General features: G+C 48.9%; 1 protein-coding gene across 1 annotated transcript; it reads right to left on the bottom strand.

Moving 5' to 3' along the window:
* Nucleotides 1-6,329: 6,329 nt before the first annotated feature.
* Nucleotides 6,330-9,952, bottom strand: LOC147119560 (uncharacterized). The gene is made up of 2 exons (XM_085985140.1): nt 9,743-9,952; nt 6,330-8,079 (listed from the first exon to the last, which is right to left on the bottom strand). The coding sequence occupies exon 2, from the start codon at nt 7,968-7,970 to the stop codon at nt 7,014-7,016; it is 957 nt and encodes a 318-aa protein (XP_085841266.1). The 5' UTR covers nt 7,971-8,079; nt 9,743-9,952; the 3' UTR covers nt 6,330-7,013.
* Nucleotides 9,953-26,887: the final 16,935 nt, after the last annotated feature.

The following is a 26,887-nucleotide window of genomic DNA, read 5'->3' on the forward strand; positions in this document are numbered from 1 at the left end:
AGATGTTTGGGCCTAGGACACTGCCCTGAGGATCTCCTGCAGCGATGTCCTGGGGCTGTGATGATTGACCTTCAACCACCACAACCATCTTCCTTTGTGCTAGGTGTGACTCCAGCCAGTGGAGAGTTTCCCCCAGATTCCCATTGACTTCAGTTTTACTAGGGCTCCTTGATGCCACACTCGGTCAAATGCTGCCTTGATGTCAAGGGCAGTCACTCTCACCTGTGCCTGAAGTTCTTTTGAACACGGAAACTCCCAATCTGAAGGCCAATGTATACGAGCTAAAAATTACCCGAGTTATGGGGTTAAAGATGCAGCAAATCACTCCACATTAGAATTGTGTTAAAATAACTGGAATCCATTCTCGAGGGCCCTTCAGGTCCAACGTTTCCCACAGAAGCTGGGAAGTGTCAGGACTTTTGGACGAACTGATCGGGTTCATCTCTTGCTGCGCCTTCGAGAGGAGATAAAGAACAAAAAGAAAGACTTGCATTTCTACAGCGCCTTTCATGACCACCAGACGTCCCAAAGCGCTTTACAGCCAATGTTGTACTTCTGAAGTGTCGTCACTGTTGTAATGTGGGAAACGCCCATTTGTGCACAGCAAGATCCCACAAACAGCGATGTGATAAATGACCGGATCATCTGTTTTAGTGCTGGTGGCTGAGGGATAAATATTGGCCCCAGGACACCGGGGATAACTCTCCTGCTCTTCTTCGAAAATAGTGATCGTGGGATCTCTTATGTCCACCTGAGAGGCCAGTCGGGGCCCTCGGTTTAACGTCTCATCTGAAAGATGGCACTTCCGACGGTGCAGCGGAGCTCCCTCAGCACTGATGCTGGGAGTGTCAGCCCTGGATTATGGAGGCTCGAGTCTCTGGAGTGGGACTTGAACCCACGACCTTTTGACTCAGAGGTGAGAGTGTGAGACTGACTGAGCCACAATGTGAATTCCCAGTTGCCCACAGCCTTCAGCTGCCTTTTGCCACAATTCAGGATCAGCAGCTTATAAGAACAGAAGCACATAATAACTAGGAGCAGGAGTCGGCCATTTGGCCCTTCGAGCCTGGTCCGCCATTCAATAAGATCATGGCTGATCTTCTACCTCATCTTCTTCTTCTTAGGCAGTCCCTCGGAACCAAGGATGACTTGCTTCCACATTAAAAATGAGTTTGCGGGTGACTGATGAGTCCAATGCGGGACCTGCAGTCTGTGTCACAGGTGGGGCAGACGGTGGTTGAAGGGGCGGGTGGGTGGGGTGCTTGGGTTGACGTGCGCTCCTTGCACTTGGCTTCCACTTGCTTCCGGCGAAGAGACTCGAGGTGTTCGGCGCCTTCCCGGATGCTTCTCCTCCACTTTGTGCGGTCTTGGGCCAGGGATTCCCAGGTGTCGGTGGGGATGCTACACTCCTTCAAGGAGTCTTTGAGGGTGTCCTTGAAGCGTTTCCTTTGCCCACCTGGGGCTCTCTTGCCATGTCGGAGCTCTGAGTAGAGCGCTTGTTTTGGGAACCTCATCTCCACTTTCCTGCACTATCCCAATATCCCTTGATTCTCTTAATATCCAAAAATCTATCGATCTCTGTCTTGAATATACTCAACGACTGAGCCGCCACAGCCCTCTGGGGTAGAGAATTCCACAGAGTGAAGAAATTTCTCCTCCTCTCAGTCCTAAATGGCCGACCCCTTATTCTGAGACTGTGACCCCTGGTTCTAGACTCCCCCAGCCAGGGGAAACATCCTCCCGGCATCTACCCTGTCCAGAATCTTGTATGTTTCAATGAGATCACCTCTCATTCTTCTAAACTCTCGAGAATATAGGCCTAATCTACTCAATCTTATTTGAAGTAATTGGTAGGAGGTTTAGAGGGGATTTGAGGGGAAATTTCTTCACCCAGAGGGTTGTGAGGGTCTGGAACTCACTGCCTGAAAGGGTGATAGAGGCACAAACTCTCACCTCATTTAAAAAGTGCTTGGATGTGCCCTTGAAATGCCGTAACCTACAGGGCTACGGACCAAGTGGGATTAGGGTGGATAGCTCTTTGTCGGTCAGCGCGGACACGATGGGCCGAAATGGCCTCCTTCTGTGCTGTAAATTTCTATGATTCTATTCTAATCTCTCCTCAGAGGACAATCCCCCATCAGCTCGAGCTGAGAATTCGGATGCCGTTCACCTGAAGTAAGACGAGAGAAAATAAAATAAACTTCTTTACCCAGAGTGTGGTGAGAATGTGGAACTCGCCAGCACGGGGAGTGGTTGTGGCGAATAACGCAGATGCATTTAAGGGGAAGCTTGATAAGCACATGAGGGAGAAAGGAGTAGAAGGATTATGCTGATCGGTTTAGATGAAGAGGGGCGGGAGAAGGCTCGTGAGGAGCATAAACGCCGGCATGGCCGAATGACCTGTTTCTGTGCTGTAAAGAAGTTGCATTTCTGCAGCGCCTTTCACCGCCTCAGGATGTCCCAAAGCGCTTTACAGTCAATAAAGTATCGTTTTTTTGAAGAGTGTAAGATTAGACATTTGCAGCGTTGGTGTTTTTAACAGATAAACCACTCAAGTTTATGCCTAACAGAACATGCTTATATAAATGTATAAGATAGCTAGGAATCATTGGATAGTAGCTAGCGATCATTAAATGGCCAACTTAAAACCTACCCAGAATACAGCAGGACAGGCTGAGCGAGGTGAAGCTCAAAGCTGCTCACACTGCAGGGTCCAAGCAATTTTTAGACAAGGTAATGGCGACATAGAGACGTGTGGACCTTCAGCATGTCGAGGTAAAGGGGGTTTGTGTACGCACAGACCCTGAGCTAAAGGGGGTTTGCGTACGCACAGACCCTGAGCTAAAGGGGGTTTGCGTACGCACAGACCCTGAGCTAAAGGGGGTTTGCGTACGCACAGACCCTGAGCTAAAGGGGGTTTGCGTACGCTGACCCTGAGCTAAAGGGGGTTTGCGTACGCAGACTCTGAACTAAAGGGGGCTTGTGTATGCGCAGACCATAAGTTAAAGGTTTTGTGTACACACAGATCGTGGAGGCACAGGACTGCGAGAGAGAGACCGAGACGCACAAGCAGTCAGCCAAGGTTTATAGCCTCTATCCAAAGCGAGAGACGGGTACTATCGATATCTTCTTTGTAATACTACTGCCTGAAGCAATGTGCGTGTTAAGACTTGGTAGAATTCGATGAGGGATTAATTGCAACTGATTGGTGTCAAGTCCATATCGACTTTACAATTGTAGTCACTGTTGCAATGCAGGAAACGCGCCTGCCAATTTGCACACAGCAAGATCCCACAAACAGCAATGTGATAAATGACCAGATCATCTGTGTTTAGTGATGTTGGTTGAGGGATAAACATTGGCCCCAGGACAGCAGGGAGACAACAGTGACTGCACTTTAAAAGTACTCATTGGCTTTAAAGGATGTCCTGAGGTGGTGAAAGGCGCTATATAAATGCAAGTCTTCCTTTCTTTCTTTTTTGGAGGGCTTTCTGGAGTGGCTAATTGCACTAATCTGATTAGTAAATATAAAATGAGTAATGGACACCATTGTTGGGTCTGTGAACTTTAACCTTTCTGTGCATTTGTTGGTAAGGTGAAAAGCAAAGTGTGGGTGAGCGTTGTGAGTGCTTTACTTCCTTGGTTACTGAATCGTGGTGGATGTTTGTTAAGTAATTATACACCTGGGAAGTACATTTACCTGTATTGTGTGAGCTTCAATTTTAAAACGATCACCTTTGTTTCCAAATCCTTTCATGGCCTCGCCCCCCCGACCCCCACACCGCCATTTCTGTAACCTCCTCCAGCCCTACAACCCGCTGAAATCTCTGTGCTCCTCCAATTCTGGCCTCTTGCACATCCCCGATTTTAATCGCTCCGCTATTGTCAGCCGTGCCTTCAGCTGCCTGGGCCCTAAGCTCCCTCCCTAAACCCCTCCGCCTCTCTCTCCTCCTTTAAGACACTCCTTAAAACCTACCCACCTGTCCTAATATCTCCTTCTGTGGCTCGGTGTCAAAGTTTGTTTGAGATCGCTTCTGTGTATATACACAAGTTGGTGTTGTTAGTGATGAGGGTTAGGCTTCGGGGCTAGTGGTTAGTTCGAAATCATTCATTTGACATTATTATTTCTACATCTGAAGTAGTGTGTGCAGTCTTGGTCTCTTTACCTAAGAAAGGATATACTTATAGAGGGAGTGCAGCGAAGGTTCACCAGACTGATTCCTGGGATGGCAGGACTGTCGTATGAGGAGAGATTGGGTCGACTAGGCCTGTATTCACTAGAGTTTAGAAGAATGAGAGGGGATCTCATTGAAACGTGTAAAATTCTGACAGGGCTAGACAGACTGGACACGGAGGATGTTTCCCCTGGCTGGGGGGTCTAGAACGAGGGGTCACAGTCTCAGGATACGGGGGTAGGACATTTAGGACTGAGATGAGGAGAAATGTCTTCACTCAGAGGGTGGTGAACCTGTGGAATTCTCTACCACAGAAGGCTGTGGAGGCCAAGTCACTGAATATATTTAAGAAGGAGGTAGATAGATTTATAGACACAAGGGGCATCCAGGGGTATGGGGAGAGAGCGGGAATATGGTATTGAGATAGAGGATCAGCCATGATCATATTGAATGGCGGAGCAGGCTCGAAGGACCGAATGGCCGACTCCTGCTCCTAATTTTCTGTTTCTATTATTGACAACGACTAGCAGAGCCAGCATCTAGTGACAACAGCGGTTTCTGACCGTAACCCCTAATAACTACTAACCCTAATAACCACTATCCCCTAATATCCACTTACCCGAACCCCCTGACCCTGAATCGCGCGGTGCCAGGAGGGCTGCTGCTCAGTCGGCCAGTCTGCGTCCAGACCGCGTCCTCTGTAAATCGGAGGAGTCCGGCGCGCAGGCGCCAAGGGAACTGGTGGAGGCAAAGTCTTTGCCTGTGTCGAGCACACGTGGTGCGGGCTACCCGCTGGTGGAAAGGGTGCGAAAGAGGTGGTGGTGAGCCGCCTTTTTGAACCGCTGCAGTCCGTGTGGTGAAGGTACTCCCACAGTGCTGTTAGGGAGAGAGTTCCAGGATATTGACCCAGCGACGATGAAGGATCAGCGAAATACTTCCAAGTCAGGATGGTGTGTGACTCGGAGGGGAACTTGGAGGCGGTGGTGTTCCCATACGCCTGCTGCCCTTGTCCTTCTAGGTGGAAGAGGTCGTGGGTTTGGGTGGTGCTGCCATAACTGACTCAAACTCCCAGGCTAATAATTCCTGGAGTCCAATTTCTTAAATAATCTGACCCCCAAAAGCCTTGCTCCCTAAATGATGGGAGCCCACGGGCCTGGCCCCAGCCCGAACCCTTTGGAATCGGCCCAGGCCACACTGTGCTATTTGACTAGTGCATCAGTGGCTCCCTTATGACCTTCCCCCATTTCCGTTGGCCCAATCAGCTTCAAGCACCTTTAACCCCAGCTGGCAGCATTTCAGCAGCACCTTGTCGGGAAGGGATTCCTGCTGCAGACTGACCCTGTCTGACCTGGACTACAGCATCACCCCGCGCGACCTGAAAATCGACGCAATGCATCCGTATAAGTCATTGCCCGCGTCTTCACCCAGATATCTAACCTGCCCCACACATAGAGGCTCAACATTTAAGGGACTCTCAATTATCCACCAATTCCCATTCCCCACCACGTCCCCTTCTTTCTGGTGAACAACGGAGGTCCCACTGTGTGCAATATTCAAGTCAGTAGGAATTTAAGGGGAAGCTAGGGAAACGCACGAGGGAGAAAGGAATAGAAGGCTGTGCTGTTAGGGTGAGATGAGGTAAGGTGGGAGGAGGCTCGAGTGGAGCATAAACTTCGGCACAGACCTGTTGGGTCGAATGGCCTGTCTCCTGCCGTACACGAGTTGTACTCGCTACCACAGGGAGTAGTTGAGGTGAATAGTATAGATGCATTGAAGCGAAAGAGATAGCTAGATAAGCATTTTGAAGAGAAGGGAATAGAGGGTTCTGCTGATCGAGTTAGATGGGGAAAGATGGGAGGAGGCTCGAGTGGAGCATAAACGCCGGCACGGACTGGTTGGGCCGAATGGCCTGTTTCTGTGCCGTAAATCCTGTGTAATTTTAATAATTGGAAACTTTTCAGACACAGAATTGTATTTTGGAGCAAAGATTCATTCAGGTTTGAGGTTGAAAGTGAACTGTTTTATTGTAAAATAATTTCAGCTGAGACACCCTGAGTTAAAGGGGAAAGATCACAAACAGCAGTTCTTAAAGGGGAAACTGCAGACCCAACAAATCATTAGTCTTAAGAGACATCAAGGACCTGACACTGTGTGTTTAAAACAAAGCTGATTTATTTAACATATATCCAGAATATTAAACCCAGTTATAGGGTTATTAACATCAGCAGAAACAAACCCGAACTACAATTTTGGTCTCCTTACCTAAGGAAGGATATACTTGCCGTAGAGGGACTGCAACGAAGGTTCACGAGATTGATTCCTGAGATGGCGGGACTGTCGTATGAGAAGAGATTGAGTAAACTAGGCCTGTATTCTCTTGAATTCAGAAGAATGAGAGGGGATCTCATTGAAGCATACAACATGATTACAGGGCTTGATAGGATGGATGCTGGGAGAATGTTTCCCTTAGCTGGGGAGTCTAGAATCAGGGGCCACAGCCTCAAGATAAAGGGTCGGCCATTCAGGACTGAGATGAGAAGAAATTTCTTCACATAGGGTGGTGAATCTTTGGAATTCTCTACCCCAGAGGGCTGTGGAGGCGCAGTCATTGGGTATATTCAAAACAGAAGTCGATAGATTTCTGACTAGTAAGGGCATCAAGTGATATGGCGATAGTGCCGGTGAATGGAGTTGAGGCAGAAGAATAGCCATGATCTCATTGAATGGCGGAGCAGGCTCGAAGGGCCGAATGGCCCACTCCTGCGCCTAATGTTCTTATGTCAGAATGAATATGGTTCAGTCCTGAATGCGAATAACAGCGGAATCCAACCCCTGCAGTCACATGTGAACTCGCTGGTGTCTCAGCAGGTTGGATGGATCGGTAAATTTCTTCTCGCACACGGAGCAGGTGAATGGCCTCTCGCCAGTGTGAACTCGCTGGTGTGTCATCAGGTAGTAAGACCGGGTGAATCCCTTCCCGCACAGGGAGCAGGTAAAGGGCCTCTCGCCGGTGTGGCTGCGGCGATGCGTGTCCAGCTGGGATGGGTAATTGAATCCCTTCCCGCACACGGAGCAGGTGAAGGGCATCTGGCCAGTGTGAGCATGGCGGTGGGTTTCCAATTTGGACAAAGTTTTGAATTCCTGCCCGCAGGCCAAGCAGGTGAAGGGCCCCTCCCCGGTGTGAACTCGCTGGTGCTTCTGCAGGCAGGACGAGCGAGTGAATCCCTTCCCGCACGCGGAGCAGGCGAACGCCCGCTCCTCGATGTGAGTGCGTCGATGAGCTTCCAGGAGGGGCGCGCAACTGAATCGCTTCCCGCACACGGAGCAGGTGACCCGTTTCTCCGCAGAGTGGCTGCGCCGATGAGCTTCCAGCTTGGACTGGCAATTGAATCTCTTGGCGCACTCGGAGCAGGAGAATGGCCTCTCCCCGGTGTGAACGCGCTGGTGCGTCAGCAGGTTGGACGAGCAAGTGAACCCCTTGCCACACACGGAGCAGGTGAACGGCCTCTCCCCTGTGTGAACTCGCTGGTGCGTCATCAGGTGGGACAACTGGGTGAATCCCTTCCCGCACACGGGGCAGGTGAACGGCCTCTCCCCAGTGTGACTGCGTCGATGGGTTTCCAGCAGGGAAGGATAACTGAATCCCTTCCCGCAGTCCCGACATTTATACGGTTGCTCCCCGGTGTGAATTTGCTTGTGCCTCTCCAGGTTGGACGATCGGCTAAAGGTCTGTTCACACACAGAGCACGTGTACGGTTTCTCCCCGATAGTGTGAATGGCACAATCTCCTTCCATGTTCAGAGGCCGATGATATTCAGGTCGTGGTGAATCGAGTGACTCTGTCAGATCTTGACGTGGTGTTTGGTTTCAGTTTCCCGTCTGTAAATCCTCCCCTTCTAATACCCTGTAAAATGAGTTTACCAAAGTCATCACTGTAAGTACAGGCTAGGAATTCACAACAGGCAATTCTCGAACATTCTGCCCCATCTCAGCTGTAAAGCCCCTATCCCACACACATTCCCTCCGCCTTCCATCCTCACTGCTTGAAATCAGCACCCATTGTTCCACTTGTTATTTACTTCCATTCTCTCCTGATGATGCTGACTCTGGCTGCGGCATTGCTGCGCAATTGCCAGTTGACCCTCCAATACTAAAACGAGGGGCCATTCTTCATAAGCGTAGAAAGGATATTCCGTCCCCAGGCGACCTTCCCGTCCTACAGCTCCGCCATCTCCCTCCTCACCTGGATCACCGTAACACAACTTGTATTTACACAGCGCCTTTAACGTAGTAAAACGTCCCAAAGCTCTCACAGGAGCGTTATCAAACAAAATTTGACACTTAAGAAATAGGAGCAGGAGTAGGCCATTTGGCCCCTCGAGCCTGCTCCGCCATTCAGTAAAGTCATGGCTGATCTTTTACCTCAACTTCACTTCCTGCACTATCCCCATATCCCGTGATGCCCTTAATATCCAAAAGTCTATCGATCTCGGTCTTGAATATACTCAATGACTGAGGCTCTCTAGGATAGAGAATTCCAAAGATTCACCACCCTCTGAGTGAAGAAATTTCTCCTCATCTCAGTCCTAAATGGCCGACCTCTTATTCTGAGACTGTGACCCCTGGTTCTGGACTCCCCAGCCAGGGGAAACATCCTCCCTGTATCTACCGTCAGGCCCTGTAAGAATTTTGTGTTTCAATGAGATCACCTCTCATTCTTCTAAATAAGGAATATAAGCCTAGTCTACTCAATCTCTCCTCACAGGACAATCCCCCCATCCCAGGAACCAGTCTGGTGACCTTTCGTTGCACTCCCTCTATGGCAAGTATATCCTTCATTAGGTAAGCAGATATTAGGGCATACTTGGTCAAAGAGGTAGGGTTTACGGAGCGTCTTAAAGGAGGTGGAGAGGTTTAGGGAGGGAATTCCAGAGCTTAGGGCCCAGGCAGTTGAAGGCACGGCCACCAATGCTGAAAATTGGGGGATGCTCAAGAGTCCAGAATTGGAGTGCAGAGATCTCGGGGAGGGGGGTTGTGGGGCTGGAGGAGGTTACAGAGATAGGATGGGGCTAAGCCATGGAGGGATTTGAAAACAAAGATGAGAATTTTCAAATCGAGGCGTTGCTTAACCGGGAGCCGATGTAGGTCAGCGAGCACAGGGGTGACGAGTGAACGGGACTTGGTGCGAGTTAGGACACGGGCAGTCGAGATTTGGATGAGCTCAAGTTTACGGAGAGTGGAACCAACAAGAGCGGCTTTGACGGCATCACTGAGGTCCAATATAATGGCCCTCCTCTCCCCCGCACCACCTGATACCAACTAACCCATGGTAGACCTGGGGATTGAAGGTGGGATCTTCCTGCTCTGCAGTGCAAAGGGAAGGTTTAAAACAGAATATTTGCAAAGCAAGTGCGGATGCAAAAAAAACACTCTGCACTGATTAAAAACGAAATCAACTTGCATCATTTAAAAAAAATAGGGAAGGCAATTTTTTTTAAAGCAAAGCCCCAGCTCCCCTCCCCCACTCGCAGTCCAGCACGCAGGCGCAGAAGGGGCTGGTTACCGACCTACTGGGAGCAGCCAGGGCGGGCGCGATGGGGACCGCCGCCAGGGTGGGTGTCAGTGCCGGTGCCTGGAGGCCGGGGGGCCAGAGGGCAGAGGGGCCGCTAAGCGACTCGTGGCTCTGGCCGGGACCCAGCCGCCCGGGTGCCGCCCGCCATCTTAGCTTCCAAGAACAAGGGGTAGGCGGGGCTTCTCCGGTGGGTGGGCGGGACCTGCAGCCTGGCACCTGCCGACGTCACCGCCGAGCGGCGCGTTTCCCATTGGCTGCTTCAGTCGGCGGGCGTCGGCAGCCTCCACCCCTTTGCGTGCGTCACAAGAGAGCGGAGCGATTCCCATTGGCTGATTCAGTCAGCGGTCCGTTATAGCAACAGGAGGAGGCTATTCAGCCCCTCGGGCCTGTTACCTAGCAACAGGGGGAGGCGGTCAGCACCTCGGGCCTGTTACCTAGCAACAGGAGGAGGCGGTCAGCCCTTCGGGCCTGTTACCTAGCAATAGGAGGAGGCCATTCAGTCCCTCGAACCTGTTACCTAGCAACAGGAGGAGGCCATTCAGTCCCTAACCTGTTACCTAGCAACAGGAGGAGGCCATTCAGTCCCTCGAACCTGTTACCTAACAACAGGAGGAGGCCATTCAGTCCCTCGAACCTGTTACCTAACAACAGGAGGAGGCCATTCAGTCCCTCGAACCTGTTACCTAGCAACAGGAGGAGGCCATTCAGTCCCTAGAACCTGTTACCTAGCAACAGGAGGAGGCCAGTCAGTCCCTAGAACCTGTTACCCAGCAACCAGGAGGCCATTCAGCCTCTCAAACCTGTTACCTAGCAACAGGAGGAGGCCATTCAGCCCCTCAAACCTGTTACCTAGCAACAGGAGGCCATTCAGTCCCTCGAACCTGTTACCTAGCAACAGGAGGAGGCCATTCATTCCTTCGAGCCTGTTACATAGGGACAGGAGGAGGCCATTCATAGAATCATTGAATGGTTACAGCACAGGAGGCCATTCGCCCTGTCAAGCCTGTGCCAGCTCTCTGCAAGAGCCCCCCAGCTAGTTCCACCCCCCCCGCCCTTTCCCCGTAGCCCTGCAACATTTTTTTTACTACAGATACTTATCCCTTTTGAAAGCCACGATTGAATCTGCCTCCGCCACCCTTTTCAGGCAGTGCATTCCAGATCCTAAACACTCGCTGCGTATAAAACGTTTTTTCCTCAAGTTGCCTTTGGTTCTTCCGCCAATCACCTTAAATCTGTGTCCTCTGGTTCTCGACCTTTCCGCCAATGGGAACAATTTCTCTCTATCTACTCTGTCCAGACCCCTCATGATTTTGAACACCTCTATCAAATCTCCTCTCAACCTTCTCTGCTCCAAGGAGAACAACTCCAGCTTCTCCAGCAGCAGTCACCCACTTTGTGTACGTCACAACGGAGCAGAGTGATTCCCATTGGCTGAATCAGTCAGTGTCTTCTTTCTTATGGGAGCAGCAAAGCAAATCAAATGTCAATATCCAAGTCAGATATCCAGGCCAAAGCTTCCGGTGTAACAGCGTGGATATCTTGTAGAAAAAGAAAATACTGCAGATGCTGGAAACATGAAATAAAAACAGAAAATGCTGGAGATACTCAGCAGGTCAGGCAACATCTGTGAAGAGAGAAACAGAGTTAACGTTTCAGGTCGAGACCTTTCTGGATATCTTGTAGGCTGCCTGCGAATTTCCTCCGAGGTCAGTGCTCAGTGATGTGCTCCAGGGTCTGATCAGGGGCTCCGCAGTCGCGTAATGAGGATGCTTTAATCTTCCATTCTTGGAGATATATTTCCAAGTCAGGATGGCGTGTGACTTGGAGGGGAACTTGGCAATGGTGGTGTTCCCATGCGCCTGCTGCCCTTGTCCTTCGAGGTGGTAGAGGCTGTGGGGTTGGGAGGTGCTGCCGCAGAAGTGAGTTGGTGTGTAGAACTCCCAGAATGCTCCTGTTCATAAGGACTTAGTGGGGAGAAATCCCAGCATGCACCAGTGTGTAATGGGTTGATGGGTAGACCTCCCAGTGGATGCATTGGTTGTGATCTTCTAAAATTCCCTAGATTCTAAGGTAGCAAATGTAACCCCGTTATGAGTATGTCAGCTGTGGCTCAGTGGGTAGCACACTCGCCTCTGAGTCCGACGGTTGTGGGTTCACAAGTCCCACTTCAGGGACTTGAGCACATAAAGCTAGGCTGACATTCCAGTGCAGTGCTGAGGGAGTGCTGCACTGTCGGAAGTGCCGTCTTTCAGATGAGATGTTAAACCAAGGTCCCGTCTGCCCTCTCAGGTGGACATAAAAGATGCCATGGCACTATTTTGAAGAGCAGGGGAGTTTTCCTTGATGTCCTGGCCAATATTTATCCCTCAACCAACATAACAAAAAACAGATTATCTGGTCATTATCACATTGCTGTTTGTGGGAGCTTGCGGTGCGCAAATTAGCTGCCGCGTTTCCCACATTACAACAGTGACTACACTCCAAAAGTACTTTATTGGCTGTAAAGAGCTTTGAGACGTCCAGTGGTCGTGAAAGGCGCTATATAAATGCAAGTCTTTCTTTCTTTCTCTTATTCAAGAAAAGAGGGAGAGAGAAAACAGGGAACTACAGGCCAGTAAGCCTGACATCAGTCGTCGGGAAAATGCTGGACGTGGTAATGGGGCACTTAGAAAATCATAATATGATTAGGCAGGCTCAATATGGGGTTAGGGAAATCGTGTTTAACAAATTTATTCGAGTTTTTTGAGGATGTAGTGGAGTAGACAAAGGGGAACCGGTAGATGTTCAGAAGGCCTTCGATAAGGTCCCACACAAGAGGTTGGTGAACAAAATTAAAGCGCATGGAATTGGGGGTACTATACTAGCATGGATTGAGAATTGGTTAACAGACAGAAAACAAAGAGTAGGGATAAACAGGTCTTTTTCAGGACGGCAGGCTGTGACTAGTGGGGTACCGCAAGGATCGGTGCTTGGGCCCCAGCTATTCACAATCTATATCAATGATTTGGATGAGGGGACTAAATGTAACATTTCCAAATTTGCTGATGATGCAAAGCTAAGTGGCAGTGTCAGGTGTGAAGAGAATGTGAAGAGGCTTCAAGGGGATCTCGACAGGCTCAGTGAGTGGGCGAGAACATGGCAGATGGAATATAGTGTGGATAAATGTGAAGTTATCCACTTTGGTAGAAAAAACAGAAAGGCAGAGTATTTCCTAAATGGTGAAAGATTGGGGAATGCAGATGCTCAAAGGGCCCTGGGTGTCCTTGTACATGAGTCACTGAAAGTGAATGTGCAGGTGCAGCAAGCCATTAGGAAGGCAAATGGTATGCTGGCCTTCATTACAAGAGGATTTGAGTACAGGAGTAAAGAAGTCTTACTCCAATTACTTTCCCCACTCTGACCCTGAACGATCAGTCCTCAGTAAAGGCCTGAGCTTCATCCCCTTACGCCACCTCAATGAATTTCGAGCTCGGCACGACGCTGAGCTCTTTTTCTGCCGCCTTCGTCTCCGTGCCCACTTCTCTGGCCAGGAGTCTTCACCCCGCACGGCGGACCCTTTCTCCCGCTTTCAGAATTCCTGTTCTACCTGGGCCCCTCCCCCTGGCCTCTTACCCTCTCTAGATCTTTTCATTACAAACTGCCGGCGCGACATCGGACGTCTCCATTTCTCTGCTCCCCTCACTCACTCCAACCTACCTCCCTCTGAACTTGCAGCACTCCACTCTCTCAGATCCAACCCTGACATTGTCATTAAACCTGCTGACAAGGGTGGTGCTGGTGTTGTTTGGCGAACTGACCTCTAGCTAGCGAAAGCTGAACGCCAATTCTCCAACACCTCCTCCTACCTCTGCCTGGACCATGACCCCACTACCGAACATCAAGCCACCATTTCCAAGACTGTCACTGACCTCATCTCCTCCGGAGATCTTCCCCCCACGGCCGCCAACCTCATAGTTCCCCAACCCCGCACAGCCCGCTTCTACCTCTTCCCAAGATCCACAAACAGGACTGCCCTGGTAGACCCCATCGTTTCAGCCTGTTCTTGCCCTACGGAACTTATCTCTTCCTATCTCGACTCTATTTTTTCTCCCCTTGTCCAGTCTCGTCCCACCTACATCTGCGACTCTTCCGACGCCCTCCGCCACTTTAACAGTTTCCAGTTTCCTGGCCCCAACCACCTCCTTTTCACCATGGATGTACAATCCCTCTACACCTCCATCCCCCACCCGGATGGCCTGAGGGCACTCCGCTTCTTCCTTGAACAGAGGCCCAACCAGTCCCCATCCACCACCACCCTCCTCCGCCTGGCTGAACTTGTTCTCACTTTGAACAACTTCTCCTTTGACTCCACTCACTTCCTCCAAATCAAAGGTGTTGCTATGGAAACCCGCATGGGTCCTAGCTATGCCTGCCTTTTCGTGGGATATGTGGAGCACTGTTTGTTCCAGTCTGTGATGAAATAACTGTGTTTTGGCATTTGTATTGTTGTTGTTGTTGTTGTAGTACTTGTTAATGTCTGGAATGTTCCACCGGTGTAACCACTAATGCTCCTCCCTAGCCCCGCCCCTCTTCCGGAATGTTCTACCAAGGGCTGGGTTGGTGATGACTGTTAACTTGATGCCATGTTCTTACTTAATAAAAGCCTTTAGTCTTAAGCTTTAACCTCATGGATTCAGGCAGTTATTTGGCACATCAATTTTATTAAGTAACAACTTTTGGAAGATGGATCGATTTTTGAAACCAGAGCGTCTGGATATCGATCCCCATTCTGCAGACGCGTCAAAGAAATTTACGCATTAGCTTCGATGTTTTGAACACTTCATCGCATCGGTCGATTCGACAGTTAACAAGTTGGGTCTTCTAACCAACTTGGTAAGTCATCAAACTTACTCTATAATTGAAGATATTACTACATATGAAGAGGCCCTCGTAGCTCTTAAGGCCCAGTACCTTAAGTCGGTTAACGAAGTATACGCCAGGTATCTTTTGTCTACTCGCAGGCAATTACCCGAGGAATCTCTGGACGATTTCCTGCAGGACCTTAAGGCTTTGGCTAAGGATTGCAACTACAAGGCTGTCTCTGCCATAGTGTATCAGGAAGAAGCTGTTAGATCCATGATTCTTAAAGTAGGATGTTTCCCAATAACTACACGGAGGCTGTAACTTAACAATCAACAGGTATTTACTGGAGTAGGGTAGTCTCAAGACTGGGAGTACAGAGGCATGCTCAAGGCTTATATACAGGTGTGGTCACTGCCGGTACTACAGTATACAGGAGCTGTAAAAGTAGTTCTCTCTTAAAGGTACATACACTACAGAAGCCATCCGCGATTCTTTCATATCTGGCCTCCGCTCTATATTAGATAGACAGAGACTCCTCGAGAACGACTCGTTAGTTTTTAAAACGGTCGTCGCTACTGCTCGATCGTTAGATGTAGCCCAGAAGAATTTAGAAGTGTATGCATCAGCCCATGCGTCTCTCTCAGCCTCGTGTGTTCCGAGTATGGAGGCATCCATAACACCAATGGAGCCTCCACTTAATCCTATTGTTGCGGCTGTACCCCATGGGTCTAAGTGTTATTTTTGTGGCCAATCTAAACACCCCAGGCAAAGATGCCCAGCCAGAGAGGCTACCTGTTTTAAATGTAAGAAACGGGGACATTTTAGTAAAGCGTGTAAGGGTAATCCTGTACCCGATGTCTTCTTTGCTGCCGCCCATCGTTTTACTCTAGCCTCAGCTACGGTTGACCAGACCATACCGTGTTCCTTGTCGAAATCTATGATGGACATCAAGATTAATGGTCGTCCTACTGGGTGTTTGATAGACTGTGGCAGTACTGAAAGTTTTATACACCCCAACCTTGTTAACTCCTGTTCATTGAAGGTGTATCTTACTCGAAGTGAAATTGTGATGGCATCCAAGTCCCTTACTTCGGAGGTAACTGGATATTGTAAAGTCACATTGACCGTTAAGGATACGGCGTATAAGGACTTTAAACTCCTCATATTACCTCAGTTGTGTGTGAACTTAATTTTAGGCTTGGACTTCCAGTGTCAGCATGAGAGCATTACTCTTAAGTATGGTGGATCTCAGCCTCCACTCACAGTCTGCGGCCTTTCTACTTTAAAAGTAAGTCCGCCTTCTTTGTTCGCGAACCTTGCTCCTAATTGTAGACCTATAGCGACTAAGAGTCGACGATATAGTTCAGAAGATAAAACATTTATAAAAGAGGAAGTGGACAGGCTTCAACGGGAGGGAATCATCGAACACAGTAATAGCCTGTGGCGTGCCCAGGTGGTGGTGGTTAAAACTAATGAAAAGAAAAGACTTGTGGTCGATTATAGCCAGACTATAAACTTGTATACCCAATTAGACGCCTATCCTTTGCCTCATATTTCTGAGATGGTGAACCAGATAGCTCAGTACCGCGTGTTCTCCACCATTGATTTAAAGTCTGCCTACCATCAACTCCCCATTAAAATAGAAGACCGACCTTATACGGCCTTCGAAGCTAATGGGCGCCTGTATTAATTCCTTAGGGTGCCCTTTGGAGTGACGAATGGGGTATCTGTCTTCCAACAGGAGATGGATCGTATGGTGGATGAATACGCGTTGGAAGCAACATTCCCATACCTGGACAATATTACTATCTGTGGGCGCGACCAATGGGAGCATGATCAAAATCTCACGAAGTTCCTAGAGACTGCAAAGAGGTTAAACCTGACCTACAACGATAACAAGTGTACCTTCAATACTACACGTTTGTGTATTCTTGGTTGCATTGTGGAGAATGGGGTAATCGGGCCAGATCCTGAAAGATTACGCCCACTTAAGGAATTACCTTTACCTCACACTGTAAAAGCTTTAAGGTGTCTGGGATTCTTCTCGTACTATGCCCAGTGGGTGGCTAACTACTCAGATAAAGTCCGACCTTTTATTAAGTCGATGTCTTTTCCGCTATCGGCGGAAGCTCAGGAGGCTTTCCTTAATATCAAATGGGACATTGAGAAGGCAGTGGTATGTGCCGTGGATGAGAAGATCCCTTTTCAAGTGGAAAGTGATGCATCTGATTTTGCGCTGGCAGCAACTCTTAACCAAGCTGGTAGACCAGTAGCTTTCTTCTCTCGTACATTGCAAGGACCAGAAGTTCGACATTCTTCAGTGGAAAAGGAGGCACAGGCGATTATCAAAGCAGTCAGGTATTGGAGACATTATCTCGCTGGCCAACGTTTTACGCTCATTACTGACCAGCGGTCCGTGGCCTTTATGTTCAATACTAAGCAGAGAGGCAAGATCAAAAATGATAAGATTTTAAGATGGCGAATAGGACTGTCAACATATGACTATGATATTCAGTACAGGCCTGGAGTATTTAATGAGCCATCGGATGCTTTGTCACGAGGAGTATGTGCTAGTCTAGGTATAGATAAGCTTCAAAGTCTCCACGACGCATTCTGCCACCCTGGGGTTACCAGAATGAACCACTTCATTAAGTCCCACAATCTACCCATCTCTATTGAGGAGGTCCGGACAATGACCAGAACCTGTCGTGTTTGTGCTGAATGCAAACCCCGCTTCTATAAGCCGTCCGAGCCAGCTCATCTTATTAAAGCAACTCGACCATTTGAGCGTTTGAGTCTCGATTTTAAAGGTCCCCTTCCATCAAGCGACCGTAATGTCTATTTTCTTAATATTATAGACGAGTACTCTCGGTTCCCTTTTGTTATCCCCTGTCCGGATGTGACTAGTGCTGTTGTAATTAAATGCCTCTGCCAACTGTTTTCCTTGTTTGGCATGTCTAACTATATACATAGTGATAGGGGTTCTTCCTTTATGAGCGAAGAATTACGACAGTTTTTGCTATCGAAAGGGATTGCAACGAGTAGAACTACCAGCTATAACCCTCGTGGTAATGGGCAGGTCGAGAAAGAAAATGCGACAGTGTGGAAGGCTATCGTACTGTCTCTGAAGTCGCGAGGCCTGCCGACCTCTCGCTGGCAGGATGTCCTGCCAGACGTGCTGCATTCCATAAGGTCTCTTTTGTGTACAGCGACGAATGCCACCCCTCATGAAAGGATGTTTAGCTTTCCAAGGAAAGCTACTAATGGAGTATCGTTACCCACATGGTTGACGACCACGGGCCCCGTGTTGTTGCGCAGACATGTGAGAGGCCACAAGACTGATCCACTGGTGGAGGAAGTACAACTCCTCCATGCTAATTCCCAGTATGCGTATATTCACTATCCGGATGGGCGAGAGGATACGGTCTCTATTAAAGATCTTGCACCTGCTGGAGCTTGAAAAGAGTTCGACTCAGAGTAGAGTTTTCAATCATGGTATTGGACCTTCAGAGACACAAACCCTCAGTGTGGAAAATACTGATGATTCTGGGAATTTGAATGAACCGGAGTTAGTACTCTGGGAAGAGCCTCAGCAAGAGTTACGTTGTTCCCAGAGGATTATCAGACCTCCTGACAGACTGAATCTATAGCAGGGGGTGAATGTGATGAAATAACTGTGTTCTGGCATTTGTATTGTTGTTGTTGTTGTTGTACTTGTTAATGTCTGGAATGTTCCACCGGTGTAACCACTAATGCTCCTCCCTAGCCCCGCTCCTCTTCTGGAATGTTCTACCAAGGGCTGGGTCGGTGATGACTGTGTTAACTTGATGCCATGTTCTTACTTAATAAAAGCCTTTAGTCTTAAGCTTTAACCTCATGGATTCAGGCAGTTATTTGGCACATCACAGTCCTACTCAGGTCCCCTCCCTCACCTCTTTTTCCAGTACATTGATGACTGTATCGGTGCCGTTTCCTGCTCTCACCCTGAACTAGATCATTTCATTCACTTTGCTTCCAATTTCCACCCTTCCCTCACCTTCACACGGTCCATTTCCGACTCTTCCCTTTCCTTCCTCAACTTCTCCGTCTCCATCTTTGGGGACAGGTTATTGACAAACATTCACTACAAGCCCACTGACTCCCACAGCTACCTGGACTACACTTCCTCCCACACCGCCTCCTGTAAGGACTCTATCCCATTCTCCCAGTTTCTCCATCTCCGCTGCATCTGCTCTGACGATGCCACCTTCCATACCAGTGCTTCCGACACGTCTTCCTTTCTCAACCGAGGATTCCCCTCTACCGTGGTTGGCACGGCCCTCGACTGTGTCCGTTCTATCTCCCGCACTTCTGCCCTCACCCCTGCCCCTCCCGGAACCACGATACGAGTTCCCCTTGTCCTCACCTTCCATCCCACCAGCCTCAGCATTCAATGGATCATCCTCCGCCATTTCCACCACCTCCAGCGTGATCCCACCACCAAACGCATCTTCCCCTCATCTCCCCTTTCAGCATTCCGTAGGGACCGCTCCCTCTGCGACAGCCTAGTCCAGTCCTCTACCACCCCCAACACCACTTCCCCTTCGCCAGGCACCTTCCCGTACAAGCACAGGAGATGCAACACATGCCCTTATACCTCCCCCCTTCCCACTGTCCAGGGCCCCAAACACCCCTTCCAGGTGAAACAGCGATTTACTTGTACTTCTTGCAATTTAGTAGACTGTATTTGCTGCTCACGATGTGGTCTCCTCTACATTGGGGAGATCAAACGCAGATTGGGTGACCGCTTTGCGGAACACCTCCGTTCAGTCCGTAAGGGGGACCCTGAGCTTCCGGTCACCTGTAACTTTAATTCACCGCTCCATTCCCACTCAGACCTCACCATCCTCGGCCTCTTGCATTGTTCCACGGAAGCTCAGCGTAAGCTCGAGGAACAGCACCTCATCTTTCGATTAGGCACTCTACAGCCCTCTGGACTCAACATAGAGTTCAACAATTTCAGATCATAACCTCGGCCCCTGTCATATATATATTTTTTATCCACACTTTTTGTTTGTGTCTGTTCTTCTCTCCCACATGACAGCCATCTTTCATTCTGTCAGCGCAATTCACACTCCATCTAGAGCCATCCTTTATATCTTAACCTGTCCCATTACCATCTCCTTTTGCCTTGAATATCTGTTAATGTCTTTTAACCTCTCCTGCCTTCCATCCTATCACAGACCTTCCCTTTTGTTCTTTCATCCCCTCCCCCATTTCTCAGCCCCTACACTTGCCTAAAAATCTGTTCCATTTCCTGCTTTTTTCCAGTTCTGACGAAAGGTCATCGACCTGAAACGTTAACTCTGTTTCTCTCTTCACAGATGCTGCCTGACCTGCTGAGTATCTCCAGCATTTTCTGTTTTTATTTCAGATTTCCAGCATCTGCAGTATTTTATTTTTGTTCCAATTATATAGGGCCTTGGTGAGACCACACCTGGAGTACTGTGTACAATTTTGGTCTCCTTACCTAAGGAAGGATATACTTGCCATAGAGGGAGTATAACGAAGGTTCACGAGATTGATTCCTGGGATGGCGGGACTGTCGTATGAGAAGAGATTGATTAAACTAGGCCTGTATTCTCTTGAATTCAGAAGAATGAGAGGGGATCTCATTGAAGCATACAAAATTATTACAGGGCTTGATAGGATGGATGCTGGGAGAATGTTTCCCTTGGCTGGGGAGTCTAGATCCAGGGGTCACAGCCTCAGGGTAAAGGGTCGGCCATTCAGGACTGAGATGAGAAGAAATTTCTTCACACAGAGGGTGGTGAATCTTTGGAATTCTCTACCCCAGAGGGCTGTGGAGGCTCAGTCATTGGGTATATTCAAAACAGAAGTTGATAGATTTCTGACTAGTAAGGGCATCAAGTGATATGGCGATAGGGCCGGTGAATGGAGTTGAGGCAGATCAGCCATGATCTCATTGAATGGCGGAGCAGGCTCGAAGGGCCGAATGACCTACTCCTGCTCCTATTTAATATGTTCTTAAATAACTAGCAGGTTAGATAAAGGGGAACCAGTGGATGTAGTGTATTTGGATTTCGATAAGGTGCCACATAAAAGGTTGCTAAGCAAGGTATGGACTCATGGGGTTGGGAGTAATATCTTAGCATGGATAGAGTATTGGTTAACAGATAGAAAGCAGTAGGAATAAACAGATCATTTTCCAGTTGGCAGGCTGTAACTACAGGGGTGCAGCAAGGATCAGTGCTTTGGCCTCAGCTAACCAGATGGGATGCATCCTAGCATGCAGATGGGATGCATCCTAGCATGCTGAGGGAAGTAAAGGTGGAAATTGCAGAGGTACTGGCCATAATCTTCCAATCCTCCTTGGATATGGTGGTGATGCCGGAGGACTGGAGAATTGCAAATGTTACACCCTTGTTCAAAAAAGGGTGTAAGGATAAACCCAGCAACTATAGGCCAGTCAGTTTAACCTTGGTGGTGGGGAAGCTTTTAGAAATGATAATCTGGGACAAAATTAACAGACACTCGGACAATTGTGGATTAATTAAGGAAAGCCAGCATGGATTTGTTAAAGGCAAATCGTGTTTAACTAACTTGACTGAGTTTTTTGATGAGGCAACAGAGAGGGTTGATGAGGGCAATGCGGTTGATGTGGTGTACATGGATTTCCAAAAGGTGTTTGATAAAGTGCCACATAATAGGCTAACCTGAAAAGTTGAAGGACATGGAATAAAAGGGACAGTGGCAGCATGGATAGGAAATTGGCTAAGTGACAGGAAACAGAGAGTAGTGGTGAACGGTTGTTTATCAGACTGGAGAAAGGTACACAGTGGAGTTCCCCAGGGGTCGGTACTAGGACCACTGCTTTTCTTGATGTATATTAATGAGACTTGGGTGTACAGGGCACAATTTCAAACATAGAAACATAGAAAAATAGGAGCAGGAGTCGGCCATTCGGCCCTTCGAGCCTGCTCCGCCATTCAATATGATCATGGCTGATCCTCTATCTCAATACCATATTCCTGCTCTCTCCCCATACCCCTTGATGCCTTTTGTGTCTAGAAATCTATCTCCTTCTTAAATATATTCAGTGACTTGGCCTCCACAACCTTCTATGGTAGAGAATTCCACAGGTTCACCACCCTCTGAGTGAAGAAATGTCTCCTCATCTCAGTCCTAAATGTCCTACCCCGTATCCCGAGACTGTAACCTCTCGTTCTAGACCACCCAGCCAGGGGAAACATCCTCCCTGCATCTAGTCTGTCTAGCCCGGTCAGAATTTTATACGTTTCAATGAGATCCCCTCTCATTCTTCTAAACTCTAGTGAATACAGGCCTAGTCGACCCAATCTCTCCTCATACGAGAGTCCTGCCATCCCAGGAATCAGTCTGGTGAACCTTCGCTGCACTCCCTCTATGGCAAGTATATCCTTTCTTAGGTAAGGAGACCAAAACTGCACACAGTACTCCAGGTGTGGTCTCACCAAGGCCCTGTACAACTCTAGTAAGACATCCTTGCTCCTGTACTCAAATCCTCTTGCAATGAAGGCCAACATCCCATTTGCCTTCCTAACTGCTTGCTGCACCTGCATGTTTGCTTTCAGTGACTGGTGTACAAGGACACCCAGGTCCCTTTGTACATCAACATTTCCCAATCTATCACCATTTAAATAATACTCTACCTTTCCGTTTTTCCTCCCGAAAAATTTGCAGATGACATGAAACTTGGAAGTATAGTGAGCACTGAAGAGAATAATGATAGATTTCAAGAGGACATAGACAGACTGGTGGAATGGGCTATAATGTCCAGCATGCACCCGTGTGGAAAGATTCAGCATTTATTGTCCATCCCAAATTGCCCCTTGAGAAGGTGGTGGTGAGCCGCCTTCTTGAACTGCTGCAGTCCGTGTGGTGAGGGTACTCCCACAGTGCTGTTAGGGAGGGAGTTCCAGGATTTTGACCCAGCGACGAAGGATCGATGATATATTTCCAAGTCAGGATGGTGTGTGACTTGGAGGTGGTGGTGTTCCCATGCGCCTGCTGCCCTTGTCCTTCTAGGTGGTGGAGGTCGCGGGTTTTGGGAGGTGCTGTCGAAGAAGCCTTGGCGAGTTGCTGCAGTGCATCTTGTAGATGGTACACACTGCATCTTGTAGACGGTACACACTGCAGCCACGGTACGCCGATGGTGGAGGGAGTGAATGTTTAAGGTGGTGGATGGGGTGCCAATCCTTCCAGGTGGCGGAGTCGCGGGTTTGGGAGGTGCCGTTGAAGAAGTGAGTTGCTGGGTAGAACTCCCAGCACGCACCCATGTGTAATGAGTTGGTGGATAATAAAACCTCATCAAGGCCGGTGAGCTCCTCTCTCCCACTCACAGTAGTCCCGGGTCACAGTGAACATCAAGGCCGGTGAGCTCCTCTCTCTCCCACTCACAGTAGTCCCGGGTCGCAGAGACTCGAGCCCGATAATGCATGCCTGGTACATGTGTGTGTGTCTGTTTGATCATTGTTATAACCTAACTGTACCCAGTTACTCTAGCTGAAGTACCTACACGATTCTGTAGAATGCCAACTAGCTGATTCTAACTAGCACGGCAGTGACAGTGGGTAGCACTCTCGCCTCTGGATCAGAAGGTCGTGGGTTCCAGTCCCGCTCCAGAGACTTGAGCCCCATAATCCAGGGCCCACACCCCTGGTGCCGGTACTGAGGGAGCGCTGCACTGCCGGAGGTGCCGTCTTTCAGGTGAGATGTTAAACCGAGGCCCCCGTCTGCCCTCTCAGGTGGACATAAAAGATCCCACGGCCGCTACTGGAAGAGCTGGGGAGTTCTCCCCGTTATCCTGGGGTCAATATTGATCCCTCAACCGACATCACTAAAAACAGAGGATCCCGCTCATTTATCGCACCGCGTTCCGTGGGATCTTGCTGTGCGGAAATTGGCTGCCACGTTTCCTACAACAGTGACGGCATTTCAAGAAGCACGTCACTGGCTGTGAAGCACTCTGGGACGTCCCGAGGGTGGTGAAAGGCGCTGGATTGGTGCAAGTTCCTTTTTTTCTTTTTAACTCTACACGTTCCTATCCTTACAGGCAGAACTCCCAGCATGCATACGTGCAAGCTTGAGCCAGATGACCGGAGGGAGGGGAACTACCAGCCTGCGCCCGGGGCGGGGTGGGGGGGGTGCTGCTTCCCTCCAGAGGCCACTTTTCGGAACTGCCGTAGATTTTTTTCATAGATGCATTTGTAAGACTGGACCGTTAAAGAATGCACCGTGGATTTGCTGTTGGAGAATCCGCCCTTTTTACCCCCCACCCCGTGCAATGTCGGCTGAGAATGTGAAGTCGGGGCCAGTCAATATATTGAAAGTTATTTCCTGTAGATTTATTTTCAAAACAAAATTGGAAGGGAAAACATGAAATTCTGACTTTAAAAAAAAAGGTATTCCAGGCATCATTTACACAACTATGCACATATTTATTAATCTGTGATCACAGAATCTTACAACACAGAAGGAGGCCAACCATCCTGTCGTTGCCCGGGCTGGCTCTTTGAAAGAGCTGTTCAGTTAGTCCCACTGCCCTGCTCTTTCACCGTAGCTCTGCAAATATCCCCCCTTCCAGTGTTTACCCAGTTTCCTTTTGAAAGTTACTGTTGAATCTGCTTCCACCGTCCTTTCAGGCAGTGCATTCCGGATCAGAAGAAGTCGCTGCGCAAAAAAAGATATTTTCTCATCTCACCTGTGTCTTTTATTCCAATTACCTTAAATTTGGAATGTTGGCCTTTATTGCAAGGGGGATGGAGTATAAAAGTAGGGATGTCTTGCTACAACTGTTGGTGAGGCCACACCTGGAGTACTGCGTACAGTTTTGGTCTCCTTATTTAAGGAGGGAGATACTTGCATTGGAGGCAGTTCAGAGAGGGTTCACTAGCTTCATTCCTGGGATGAAAGGGTTGCCTGATGAGGAAAGTTTTTTTTTTATTTAATCGTTTATGGGATGTGGACGTCGCTGGCAAGGCCAGCATTTATTGTCCACCTCTAGTTGCCCTTGAGAAGGTGGTGGTGAGCCACCTTCTTGAACCGCTGCAGTCCGTGTGGTGAAGGTACTCCCACAGTGCGGTTAGGTAGGGAGTTCCAGGATTTTGACCCAGTGACGATGAAGGAATGGCGATATACTTCCAAGTCAGGATGGTGTGTGACTTGGAGGGGAACTTGGAGGTGGTGGTGTTCCCATGCGTCTGCTGCCCTTGTCCTTCTAGGTGGAAGAGGTCGCGGGTTTGGGAGGTGCTGCCGAAGAAGCCTTGGCGAGTTGCTGCAGTGCATCTTGTAGATGGTACACACTGCAGCCACGGTACGCCGGTGGTGGAGGGAGTGAATGTTTAAGGTGGTGGATGGGGTGCCAATCAAGCGGGCTGCTTTGTCCTAGATGGTATCGAGCTTCTTGAGTGTTGTTGGAGCTGCAATCATCAAGGCAAGTGGAGAGTATTCCAACACACTCGTTACTTGTGCCTTGTTGATGGTGGAAAGGCTTTGGGGAATCAGGAGGTGAGACACTCGCCGCAGAATTCCCAGCCTCTGACCTGCTCTTGTTGCCACAGTATGTGTGTGGCTGGTCCAGTTAAGTTTCTGGTTAATGGTGACCCCCAGGATGTTGATAGTGGGGGATTCGGCGATGGTAATGCCATTGAATGTCAAGGGGAGGTGGTTGAGCCGGTTGGGCCTATACTCATTGGAGTTTAGAAGAATGAGAGGTGATCTTATTGAAACATATAAGATTCTGAGGGGGATTGACAGGGTAGATGCCGAGAGGATGTTTCCCCTCGTGGGGGAATCTAGAACTAGGGGGCATAATTTCTTATGTGTCCTTTGTTTACCAACCTTTCTGTCGGTGGAAACAGTTTCTCCTTATTTACTCTATCTAAACCATTCATGCTTTTGAACACCTCTCTCAAATCTCCCCTTAACCTTCTCTGTTCCAAGGAGAACAATCCCAGTTTTTCCAGACCATTGTAGTTTATCTCTTCTGCACCCTCGCCAAGGCCTTGACATCCTTCCTAAAGTGTGGTGCTCATCTATGGGGTTCATTTCTCGAGGAACAGAATTGAAAAGCAGAGACGTGTGTTAATTTGGAAAGAACCTTGGTTAGACCACACTTGGGAGTATTGTGCACAGATCTGGTCTCCATATTATTAAAAAAAAGGATATAGAGGCACTGCAGTGGGTACAAAAAAGATTCACAAGGATGATACTAGAACAGAGAGCATTTAATTTTTAGGAAAGGCTGAACAGGCTGGGGCTCTTTTCTCCAGAAAAGAGAAGGCTGAGGGGGTGACCTGATAGCAGTCTTTAAGATTAGGAATGGGTTTGATAGGGTAGACATAGGGATGCTGTTTCCACTTGCGGGCGAGACCAGAACTGGGGGCCATCAGTTCAAGACAGTCACTAATAAATCCAATGGGGGATTCAGGAGAAACATCTTTACCCAGAGAGTGGTGAGAATGCAGAACTCACTACCTCAGGGAGTGGTTGAGGCGAATAGCAAAGATGCATTTAAGGGTAAGCTGGATAAACACACATGGGAGCAAGGAATAGAAGGATATGCTGATAGAGTGAGTTGAAGTGGAGTAGGAGGAGGCTCATGTGGAGCATAAACACTGGCATAGACCAACTGGGCTGAATGGCCTGTTCCTGTGCTGTTAATTATATGTTCGCTCGATCAGCTCCGATGGACGGGTCACATTGTCCGCATGCCCGATACGAGATTCCCAAAACAAGCGCTCTACTCGGCGCTCCGGCACGGCAAGAGAGCCCCAGGTGGGCAGAGGAAATGCTTCAAGGACATCCTCAAAGCCTCCTTGAAAAAGTGTAACATCCCCACCGACACCTGGGAATCCCTGGCCCAAGACCGCACAAAGTGGAGGAGAAGCATCCGGGAAGGCCACGAACACCTCGAGTCTCTTCGCCGGGAGCAAGCGGAAGCCAAGCGCAGGCAGCGCAAGGAGCGCACGTCAACCCAAGCACCCCACCCACCTGCCCCTTCAACCACCGTCTGCCCTACCTGTGACAGAGACTGTAGGTCCCACATTGGACTCATCAGTCACCTGAGAACTCATTGTTAGTGTGGAAGCAAGTCATCCTCGGTTCCGAGGGACTGCCTGAGAGAGAGAAGAGAATTATATGTAACAGAAACAAATGTATTTATTTTAGATCTACCAGTAGTGGGAAGGAAAAACACTATTTACTATCCAGGATCCAATAAAAACATGTGCCTCACCTTCTCTCACATATTCCTTGC

Source organism: Somniosus microcephalus, chromosome 4 (genome assembly GCF_052327205.1).
Source record: "Somniosus microcephalus isolate GS21.2 chromosome 4, FLI_Smic_1.0, whole genome shotgun sequence".
NCBI classification, from domain to species: domain Eukaryota; kingdom Metazoa; phylum Chordata; class Chondrichthyes; order Squaliformes; family Somniosidae; genus Somniosus; species Somniosus microcephalus.